The sequence below is a fragment of the Aquarana catesbeiana genome, linkage group LG12 (assembly GCF_042186555.1).
Source record: "Aquarana catesbeiana isolate 2022-GZ linkage group LG12, ASM4218655v1, whole genome shotgun sequence".
NCBI lineage: Eukaryota > Metazoa > Chordata > Amphibia > Anura > Ranidae > Aquarana > Aquarana catesbeiana.
In genome coordinates, this window is record NC_133335.1 from 20,369,721 (window position 1) to 20,381,648 (window position 11,928).

The 11,928-nt window shown below is 44.1% G+C and overlaps 1 protein-coding gene across 1 annotated transcript; it reads right to left on the minus strand.

Moving 5' to 3' along the window:
• Positions 1–512: 512 nt before the first annotated feature.
• Positions 513–5,962, minus strand: SRXN1 (sulfiredoxin 1). The gene is made up of 2 exons (XM_073607342.1): positions 5,666–5,962; positions 513–1,206 (listed from the first exon to the last, which is right to left on the minus strand). The coding sequence occupies exons 1-2, from the start codon at positions 5,891–5,893 to the stop codon at positions 1,003–1,005; spliced, it is 432 nt and encodes a 143-aa protein (XP_073463443.1). The 5' UTR covers positions 5,894–5,962; the 3' UTR covers positions 513–1,002.
• Positions 5,963–11,928: the final 5,966 nt, after the last annotated feature.

The following is an 11,928-nucleotide window of genomic DNA, read 5'->3' on the forward strand; positions in this document are numbered from 1 at the left end:
CCTTCCGGGTCCAGAGTCGCATGCGCGCGGGAGCCGTCTTGACCTGACCCGGGCTAGAAAGGGCACAGCGTGCCCTTTCTAACTCCGACGCATGCGCAGGAGAAAATGCCCTACGGCGATTTGCAAATATCTCCTAGACCGTGCAGGTCTGGGAGATATTTCAAGCACCTACAGGTAAGCCTTAATCTAGGCTTACCTGTAGGTTAAAGTGGTTGTAAAGGGTTTACAACCACTCTGAAGTGTATTATATTTGTACTGTCTACCCTCATGTTGTAAAGCACTAAGTAAACTGTTGGCGCTATATAAATCTTGTATAATAATAATAATAATGGTGTAAACAATTACTGCAGGGAACATTGACCCGGAGGAGGTTCAGCCAAAGCTGCTTTTTTGTTTTCAAACACGTCCCGGGGGGGGGGGGGGGGGCTACAGTTGGACAGCTGACCATACAGCTTAGTACTGATTGCGTTGACTTCAGTAAACAGACAGCCAGCAGAATAATCACACAAACATCGCTTTCCTATATTTTATATTTTTAAACTATATTATAAGTTAAACATAAGTATAAATTATATATTATGGTTGTATACAGTCTATAGTACAATCTGCAGATTAAAAAAAAAAAATAATCACATTTTCCAACAGACTTAAAAATATAGGTTTTGCATTCAGAGAGTTCTGCTTGAAAATAAAGCAGGCCTTGCCGTTGCTCCTCGGAATCTTGTGAGAACATTCATATGAAAACGGGAAATATTCTTTTTTTTTTTTATTCACCTTTTTTTAACTTTCATGGTACAAGTAAGTGCAGGGTTGTGCCTCATTGGTGGCTGTGGCTTTGTCCATACAGCTTCTGTTTTACCTACTGATGATTAATGGGGAGCTAGGGTAGAGAAATCCGTGGAAGGCTGTGAGAGTTGTGCGTTGGTCGGGCTCAGGAATTTGTCATTCAATGTCCATATGATAAATAATAATTCTCTCCACATGGTAGATTCTGAAGCTAGGCTATTGAAGGTCAGGTGTGCTGGAACCCAGGTATGTACGTAGATCACTGACAGAAGACTGGATAATTTTGGCCGCTATGGTTTCTCTGTTGAGCCTCTGATGTGCCGCGTAACGATGACATCCGCCGAATGAGTAAAAGTAATCGCCTCCGTTGCGACCTTTGATCCAGAGAACATCAATAGGGGGCACCTGGTCTGCATCTTCCTGTAATACAGTGAACAGATGAAGTACAAACTTGAGATCGATATACGCTATGTGAAGTTTTGTCATTTACAACCCCTGTTGTGTTGCCTAGCGAGTAGAGTAATAGTTCCAGGTTCCTGTCATGTACCTACTCATTGGGGGTTATTTAGGAAAGGCAAATCCACTTTGCACTACAAGTGCGAACTACAAGTGCAAAGTGCACTTGGAAGTTCAGTCGCTGTAAATCTGAGGGTAAGATCTGAAATGAGGGGAAGCTCTGCTGATTTTATCATCCAATCATGTGCAAGCTAAAATGCTGTTTTTATCATTTCCTTGCATGTCCCCCTCGGATCTACAGTGACTGCACTTCCAAGTGCACTTTCAGTGCAATTTCAAGTACACTTTGCACTTGTAGTTTGCATTTGTAGTGCAAAGTGGATTTGCCTTGTGTAACTAACCCCCTAGGTCTTGTCCCTCCGCCAGCCTGTCGTTGGACAGTGAATGAGCACCATCTCTCTATCACTCTTTTCCCTCCTGTTATCAGCATGTCCCCTGAGCATTACAACACAGCTAATTAGTTCATTGTGCTGATTCCACCGATTTTGGCCTGAGCTCTGCTGTATAGATATTGAAAGAGACTGATACTGAGTCAGATACAGGTACTTACCCATGTTGGTTTAAAAGTAGACTTAAAGTAGATCCAAACTCGAGTAAAGATTTGATTTGTTAGAGGGAATTTCTAATAATGTTAATTGTGCTTAATCAGTATCGTGCCTTGAGTTTTTCCTGAAAAATAGTGGTGCAGTAGTGCAATTCCTATACTTACAGCTTCATATATATATATATATATATATATATATATATATATATATATATATATATATATATATATATATATATCTGCAGTGTGAGATCATCTAAGGCACTGCTGCCCCTGACTGCTAGTCTCGCCAGATTTGGAGTGACATTTGGTTATTTCACTACTGTGCTGCTTACTGTTTTCCTTGCTGGAGAGGAAGCTGTACCTGAGGACCTTCAGCTTTAAATGTTGCTTTTATTTTTTATGACTGCAGTCCAAGACTAATGCCCCGTACACACGGTCGGACTTTGTTTGGACATTCCGACAACAAAATCCTAGGATTTTTTCCGACGGATGTTGGCTCAAACTTGTCTTGCATACACACGGTCACACAAAGTTGTCGGAAAATCCGATCGTTCTAAACGCGGTGACGTAAAGCACGTACGTCGGGACTATAAACGGGGCAGTGGCCAATAGCTTTCATCTCTTTATTTATTCTGAGCATGCGTGGCACTTTGTCCGTCGGATTTGTGTACACACGATCGGAATTTCCGACAACGGATTTTGTTGTCGGAAAATTTTATAGCCTGCTCTCAAACTTTGTGTGTCGGAAAATCCGATGGAGAATGTGTGATGGAGCCCACACACGGTCGGAATTTCCGACAACAAGGTCCTATCACACATTTTCTGTCGGAAAATCCGACCGTGTGTACGGGGCATAAGGGTGTTGTATATCTGATGAAACTCTACTTTAAGTCATCATGTATTTAAAGGATAACACTTTGCTAAAAATTCAGCTCTGGTTGGAAAGTTTAGCCTTTTGGGGGGATATGCCACAATTGTAGCACCCCAGACCTATTCATTATTATTTAAAGTGAATTTCTGTTTACATTCGCCTGATTTAGTGTATATTGTACTGCTGCTATATAATTGGCAAAGAAATAAAAGCAATAAGTGTTATCTAAAACAACTTGTCAGCATCTTTTAGGCTGCATTTGCACCTGATCGTTTCAAAGCCGCGATTTTTTTTTTACGGCGATTTTGTACAGGTCACCAATGTAAAAAGCAGAAAAACGCCAGTAATCTGCCCCAAAGAAGCTCATTTTTTTTTTTTTTTGAGCTCAAGACGTTTTTCAGGCGTTTTGCTTCAGGTGACAAAACGCTCAGATGTGAACAGGTGAAATTAATGGGATTTTGCTTGTTGGGCGTTTTTCAGGCGTTTTTTTCAGGCGTTTTTTACAAGCTTAAAATGCTTAGGTGTGAATGCAGCTTTAGTCATTCACAAACTTGTCCAAGAGATAATGACAATGTCAAGCTGCAGTTTGCAAGAGGCCTTACTTTGTTTAATTTTTTATTTCCCTAGAAAATCTTCAAATTCTTTACAGAGAATACCAGCGGGTAGTTAGCGGTATGACCTCTCACCCATCAGAATGTATCCCTAGCATGTTTCATTCCGGTAAGTTATTATATGTATATGTACATAACTCTTAATGATAATATGTTTTAATTGAAACAATTACAATTTAGATTTACAGACCCTTTTAAGCTATAAAAGGGTCTGTAAATCTAAAAAAAAAATACAGGACTTTTACTTGTAAGCAACAAGTGTCAGAAAAGATTTAGTCTTTAAATGGTTAAACTGAGAGCTTCTACACAGGGAGTTCAGCTCATTGATAAGTGTAAACATTGTATCTCTTCAGGTTCTTTTTATCAGATTTGGCAGGCTGCCCAGAGAGGAGAGAAGTCCCTTCACAGAAGACTTCAGGCAACTTGCATTGACTTCTATTACAGAAGTCAATTTGCAAGTCGCGCTGAAGTTATAATCGGCTTTTTTTATCAGCACAATCGGCCGATGGCGATTAAATAAAAAACGCCAAATATCGGCCGGCCGATATATCGGTCGACCTCTAGTCATTGTCATGCCTGGAAGACCCATCCACCACCCATCTTTAGTGTTCTGGCTGAGGGGAGAAGGTTCTCATCCAGGATTTTACAATACATGGCCTCTGTCCATTGGCCCCCTCAATGCGACACAGTTGGCCTGCATCTTTAGCAGAGAAACAGTCCCAAAGCATCATGTTTCGACCTCCGTGCTTTACAGTAGGGATGGTGTTCTTAGGGTCATAGTCAGCATTTTTTTTCCTCCAAACATGGGGAGTCGAGTTCATGCCAAAGAGCTCAATTTTGGTGTCATGTCATCTGACCACAGCACTTTCTCCCAATGCTTCTCTGAATCATATAGATGTTCATTGGCAAACTTTACATGTGCCTTCTTGTGCCGTGTTTGGAGGAAGAAAAATGCTGATTATGACCCTAAGAAGTCCATCCCTACAGTCAAGCACAGAGGTCGAAACATGATGCTTTGGGGCTTCTCTGCTAAAGGTACAGACCGACTTTGCCGCACTGAACGGGCCAAAGGATGGGGCCATATATTGAAAAATCTTGGATGAGAACCTTCTTCCCTCAGCTAGAAAACTGAAGATGGGTCGTGGATGGGTCTTCCAGCATGACAATGACCCAAAACACACTTCCAAGGCAACAAAGGAGTGGCTCGAGAAGAAGCACATTAAGGTCATGAAGTGGCCTAGCCAGTCTCCAGACCTTAAGCCTATAGAAAATTTATGGAGGGAGCTGAAACTTTGAGTTGCCAAGCGACAGCCAAGAAACCTTAAGTATTTAGAGAAGATCTGTAAAGAAGAGAGGACCAAAATCCCTCCTGAGATGTTTGCAAACCTGGTGACCAACTACAAGAAACGTCTGACCTCTGTGCTTGTCAACAAGGGTTTCTCCACCAACTACTAAGTCATGTTTTACTTTGAGTTTAAATATTTATTTATAACATTTGTATCATGTGCTTTTTTTCTGGATTTTTGGTTGATATTCTGCCTCAATCATATAAAATACACCTATAATAAAAATTACAGATCCTTCATTTCTTTGTAAGTGGGCAAACTTACCACATCTTCAGGGGATCAAATAGTTATTTTCCCCAGTGTGTGTGTGTGTATATAAATGTATGTGTGTGTGTATATATATATATGCATGTATATATATAGATATATATAGATAGATAGATATATCTCTATCTATCTATCTATCTATCTATCTATCTATCTATCTATCTATCTATCTATCTATCTATCTATCTATCTATCTATCTATCTATCTATTAATATAAATAAAATGAAGTAGAGTAAGTCACTCCTGCCATGCCATAAATAAGTGACTGCACAGAGATCACATCAACAGCGGACTTCCAAGTATTACAATTCTCTTCATCAAGATACCGCATTCACTCATAACACAAGACTTTCTTTAGCAGCAAGCTGGTAATAATGAGTTCAGTAATCTGTAACGTGAGTCAGTATCAGCCTAGGTTTCCACTATTGCGACCTGAAAGTCGTGCGATTTTGCCACGATTTTGATGCGATTGAAGCCATGCCTGTGTATTCTTGAGTTCCATGGACCTCAAGTCGCATCAAAGTCAGACCAAAGTAGTGCAGGGACTACTTTGAAGTCGCTGCGACTTGAAGTCACACACAAATATGAACGGTGCTCATTGGAAATCACCGGGTACAACTTGTCATGCGATTTTTGCAGTCCCAAGTCGCAGGACAAGTTGCACAAGTGGAAACCAGAGCCTTATAGGTTGAAGAGAAGAAAAAAGTAAAATTGTTATACCTGCAGGGTGTCCACGAGACTCTGCACCTTGCCCTCGTCCAGTTCGGATGGGATGGGTCGGATCAGCACTCTCATAGGAATGCTGTGCACATCGGAGATATTACCCGAGTGTATACTTCTGCTATCCTGCGTCGTGTTGCCGGTCGTCATCCTGCGAGCCTGGCCCATTTTCGGTACCCCAGACCTGCTTATCCAGATCGCAATATGTCTGATCTGTCTGTGATACATGGATACAAGCTTCAGGGCTGCCCCACTTTTTATCAGGGGCCTACCACCGCTATCTCCTCAACAGGGGGATCAGCAAGACTGCAGAAATAAAATGCCAGAGGGAAACATTTTTTGGGAAACTTTTTATCTTTTTTTTTCATCAGCCATGACTGCTAGATGGTAAACAGAGATTATTTCAGCGTCTGTGTGTTCCACACACCCCTTGTTCACTTGTTATTGGTTTAGCCCGACAGCTCAGTCACAGTGATTCAGCAAAGCAATGTCCGGAATCCTGAGCTCAGAGTGTGAGCTGACACAGCGACCTGCTGCAGCTTACACAACCCCATTGTGCTTCCTCTAGCCACATGTGTACACTTTGCACTGTGTACACTTGGCTCAGGGCCCCTAATTTGTTTTCCATAAAGAGCTATCAGTGTGCCTCTGCACCCATAGGGTCACGTCAGGCAGGCGATTTATTTGCAGCAATTCTCTTCATTTTTGTTTTCTCGCTAAAAAAATCATAGTTATTATTATTATTATACATGATTTATATAGCGCCAACAGATTGCGTAGCACTTTACAACGTAAAGGGAGACACTACACCAACAGTACAATTCAAAACAAGAGGGTTAGAGGAGCCCTGCTCCTGTGAGCTTACAATCTAAGAGGGAGGGGCTAGTGAAACAAAAGCTAGGCTGGAGGCAGGATAGGCCTCCCTGAAGAGATGAGTTTTCAGGGATCGCCTAAAAGTGGACTGAAGTAGGAGATAGCCAGACAGATTGGGCTAGTGAGTTCCAGAGGATGAGGAGAGGCTCTGGAGACGAGAATGGGAGGAGGAGACAAACGTGCTAGAGAGCAGAAGTTCTTGGGAGGAGCGGAGAGGACGGTTTGGGTGATATTTGAAGATAAGAGTGGTGATGGAGCTCGGGGCAGAAAACTGTAAAAAAAAAAAAAATATATATATATATATATATATATATATATATATATATATATATATATATATAGACAGGTAGACAGCTATACAGGGAAAGGCATCCAGCAAGACACCACATCTGCATGTGTATGAGCGCTGTCTCCTATGGCAACGGTCTTGTAACAGTTTCTAACACAAATTGTAACAAACTTCTTTACTTCATCTATAATCTCCTCTTGTAGACCTTCACCCAACTGAGCTCCCAGTCTTTCACTAGACTTGCTGATCCACTGCCACTGGATCCCCTGAGCTCTTCCAACCTTCTCACTCAGTATCTTCCTCAAGCGTCACCCCCGTGTCCCTGCTGGGTCCCTAGATTGACACTCACAGATACTCCTCAAGCGTCACCCCACTGGTCTACTCGGTCCCTGGCTTGGCACACAAGACTGCTCAGCAAGCATCACCTCCGCTGGCTGGGTCCCTGGCTTGACACCTGCTGAAGTTTCCCAATTCATCACCGTCCCCGGTTGGTGAGAATACTGATCTGTAACTGGCTTCAGCTACTCACTGTGGTCCCTGGTAATAAGGTGGTTGGTCCCTTAGTGGCGACAGCTTCCCCTCTACCACCAACCAGGACAGGTTCTCCGGCCGGCAGAACCGTCACTTCTGGTTGGACTGCAAGCCGCAATACCAACCCTACGCTGCTCTCTTGCTTCAGGATAGGCCCTCAGACAGCCTAGCAGCCAGATGTCCCTGGGATAGGCCTCAGGCTCCGGCCTAGCAGCCCGGGTTAGCACAACACGTCCACCCAGGCAGCCGTCCAGGTGGCACAGAACCCCGATCACCTGACTCCACCCACATAAATAAGCTCCCCCAGCAGGCCAAGGGACCCAAGAAAATCCCTGCCCATTGGCTGAGACACCCCATCTATTCCTAATCTGTCCTTGCAATGCCCTTGTCTTATCTAATGCCATCAGATACCCAGCCATCTGGTGACAAAAGAGAGAAGTGCAGCAACTCCAAAATTAGGGTGAAATCAATTGACCTCCTATCAATCGGCCAAGGCAACTATCACTTGGCAGATAAATTTAAGAGCAACCCTGCCTAAACATCAGGGTTCTACATGTGATTGGCTCAGTGATTTTCCCAGAAGTCTGCACTAAGATATAAGTCAGATTTGAGACATCCTCTGCAACAGAAATGTAATTGTTAGTGAGATGTTCCCTAGGGGTTTTGCACTCTTAAAGGAATGCAGACACTGCAGCTTTTCTCATCAGAACACTGAGCGTACGCCAGGTAATTTTAATGAACCAGATCCTCCCATTCAGAATCAATCTGCACGGGAAATGGTCAAACAAATAACTATTTCTGTAGAGCAGAAACAGGTTAGAATCTTCAACAGAAAAATCCTTGTAATGTACATTGATCACCCAGAGGGGATCGCTTATTTCTCAACATAAGTGGAGGCACGAGCGATTTGTAGCAGAAGAGACCAACCTAATGATGTTGCACTAGTTGAAAGCCAAACACTAAGGAAATTTAAAAAATAACTATCCATGCAGTCAGATTCCCCCCACCCCCCGCCCCCCCCTCACTCTTACTTCCAAGGGTCAAATGCTTTTTTTTTGCCTAGGGTATCATTAAAAAGCACTTTTAATTACCCTATTCCTCGCTCTTTCTGGTTTCTTCCCCTCACAGTGACTGGTCCCCCTAAAGCCGCTTCTCTTTCATGCACTGTCCGTCAGTTACACTCCCATGTCATCTCGTACAGTGCAGCACCAGCAGTCCTGCATTGTAAATTAGGATGGGCCCACCCACAACCTGGAGGGAAGAGAAGAGTGTCGGCTTCCAGGGGAGCGAAGGGAAAGTGAGCATTTACACCTTGCGTCCAGGAGAATCCCCATTGCAGGGGTAGCTTTTTCATTTCCCCAGAAGCCAACTTTAAAGTGGTTGTAAAGGCTGAAGGTTTTTTTTTTTATCTTAATACATACAATGCATGAAGGTAAAAAACCTTTGGTGTGCAGCTTCCCCCCACAGCCCTCCCTAATACTTACCTAAGCCTGATCCCGATCCAGCAATGTGCACGGCACCTGAGGCTCTCCCAACCATTGGCTCCCACTGCTGTCAATCACAGCTAGAGAGGCGGGGCTGAGCCGCGCTCTCTTGTGTTTTATGACACAGAGAGCTGGCTCGGGAGCGAGCACGTATGAGTGCCCCCACAGCAAGCGGCTTGCTATGGGGCAAGGTGGAGGGGCCCAGAGCGTCAGCGGGGGCACCCGGGAAAAGGAGGTTTGGGGCTGCTTTGCGCAAAACCATTGAACAGAGCAGGTAAGTAACGTTTGTTATTTTTCCTTTCTTTCTTTACAATCACTTTAAACTGTAGCAGTGATAAATCACTTCTTAGCGACAAATCACCAATGAGAATAGCAATTTAATTGCTAGCTACAAATTTGCTGTTAATCGCCAATATTAACATTGTGTAGCAGCAGGGAATGGCTGCTGCAAGATTGTCTGTCTGACTTTCCGAACCCCCTGGGCTAAGACCAGAAAACTGCCATTATCCTGTCTAATGTAGACTTCCTATTGGGTAGTAAAGGACGATCCCATTGAACAAAGGGTAGCAGTTGGTGAGGATTAGTCAGAAGTCAGTGAATTTCCTCATTAGGCAGAATTCACAAAGCTTTAGTACAAGGATAAATACCTTTTTATTTTAGCCGTGTGACAGTAATTTTCTAATCTCATTGGACTCAAGTAAAAATAAGAAACCTTATCTTGGTGTGTTAGCTTTGTGAACTGATTGTATGTTCGATATGTGTCATGCGACCTGGCTAACAAATAAAAGCACATAATAAAGCCCCTTCCCCCCGGCCTGAATTTTGGCCGACATTCGTCCTGTGTATGTCAGCCGGTCTGACAGAAGCCGGCCATTTGGAAAACCAACAGCTGACTGGCTGTCCCTCTGTCAGAACACAACAGCGGGGGGAGAACGCTGTACTAACGTCGGAGCTGACAGTTTTTTTTTTTTTTGTTCAACTCGCTGGGTTGAACAGAAGAAAACTAATAGTGTGTACCAGGCTTCCCCCCCTGCAGTTGCTTCTCCTCCCGGCCAATCAGATCTTAGGACTCCCGGCCAATCGGGTCTCAGGACCTGCTTCCTGATTGGCCAGGAGGAGTAGCAAGAAGTCATTAGCGAATATTAATTCGCTAATGTCACACAAGTGGATGAGCTCACCCTTTTTGAAGCCAATTAGAGCCTCAGGCTCTAATCATGTGCTTAAAAAAAAAAAATCCCCCATTGAAAGCCATGCATCTAGAGCCCTGCATGGAGATTAGGGGCTGGGCGCATGGATTAGGGGGGCGACGCCCCTGCCGCCCGCTTTCATCCTTCCACCTCTTGTGGATCACGGAGTCTCATGCTGCCTGCCCGCCCGCTACCTAGGTGGAGTAAGTGCGGGGCTTTGATGTCCAACCGTCCTCCCGCGGGGTGGGAGGGGGTTGACGCCGACCGGGGGTGGGGGTTGTTTCTGGGTGCCTGCATACCTTTGTCTATATAGTAGGTGTGATGATAAGATGTCCAAAAATGTTTACTCATGTAGAGTATATTCAGACACAATACACATAAACAAGAGTTTTAAAACATTAACCTTTTAATGCCTCCCTCTGGCTGTCACAGAGGTCATGATTGGCTGTCACAGAGGTCATGTGATTGGGAGCCTATCCCTTTGGCTCCCAATCAGAAGCCTTGATCGAGAGCTGTCAGAGACAGCTCGGTTATTGTGCTGGGAGTGCGCTTTCAGCACACAACCTCATGCCACCCTGGACACATGTGTGTGGCAGCTGGGCATTAAAGCCCACCATATATGTGTCACGTGGTCGGCAAGAGGGTAAAATTCACAGAAAAGATAGGTTGCACTAAAGTGGTTCCAAAGGCTCAAGGTGTTTTTACCCTGATGCATTCTATGCATTAAGGTAAAAAACCTTCTTGGTGCAGCGCCCCCAGCCATCCCTTATACTCACCTGAGCCCCATCTTGATCCAGCAAAGTGCACAAGAGCAGCGGCTCTCCCAGATCTCTCTCTCCTCATTGGCTCACACAGCTCCGGGAGCCTTTGGCTCCTGCTGCTTATAATCACAGCCAGTGAACCCATGAGGAGAGAGCAGGGCCTAGCTGTGCTCTGTGTGTGAATGGACACATAGATCGTGGCTCGGGAGTGCCCCTATAGCAAGAGGCTTGCAATTGTGGGCACTCGGCAGGGGGAGGAGCCAGGAGCGCCGGCGGGGGACCCAAAAAGAAAAGGATTGGAGCTGCTCTGTGCAAAACCATTGTACAGAGCAGGTGAATATAAAATGTTTGTTATTTAAAAAATGGAAAACGATTCTAGTTCCCCTTTAACTTCACGCCAACGTAACGCAAATATGTGGCCTACCGATTGAAGGGGTTGTACTGGGTACCGTTTTTTAGAACCGACGGTCGGCTTTCTTGTGATGACAACCAATGCGGCTAAGCATTGTAGCAGGAGGGGACCAAGTAGCAGGAGAGGACGACCCCCCCGCCACCCACACTGCCTTCCACGGCTCTCCTGTCCCACCTGGAGGCCCGAGCGACCACCAGAACGTCTGCCGGCTGGCCGGAGACCCAAACGAAGCAGGAAACGGCTTTGATTGGGTCTCGAATCTAGTAACCCAGAAGCGATGTCATGACATCATTTTCGGTTTTCTGAAGACTTAAAGGCGCCAAATTAAAAAAAAAAAAATTACAGTATTAAAAACTGCCAAACTTGGATGCTTTTAAGTGCAAATGAGGGATTTGGAGTCTTATAGACCCCAGATCTCTCCATAAAGAGTACCTGTCACTGCCTATTACTGTCACAAGGGATGTTTACATTCCGTCTGACAGCAATAAAAGTGATCAGAATTCTTTTTTTTTTTTGTAATAGAGGGACAGTGTAAAAAAAAAAAAATGTTAGGCATGTTAGGTATCTATTTACTTGGCGTAACATCATCTTTCACATTCTATAAAAAAATTGTGCTAACTTTAATGTTTTTTATTTTTTTTTTAATTCATGAAAGTGTATTTCTTCCAAAAAAAATGCATTTGAAAGACCGCTGCGCAAATACAGTGTGACAAAAAATATTGCAAT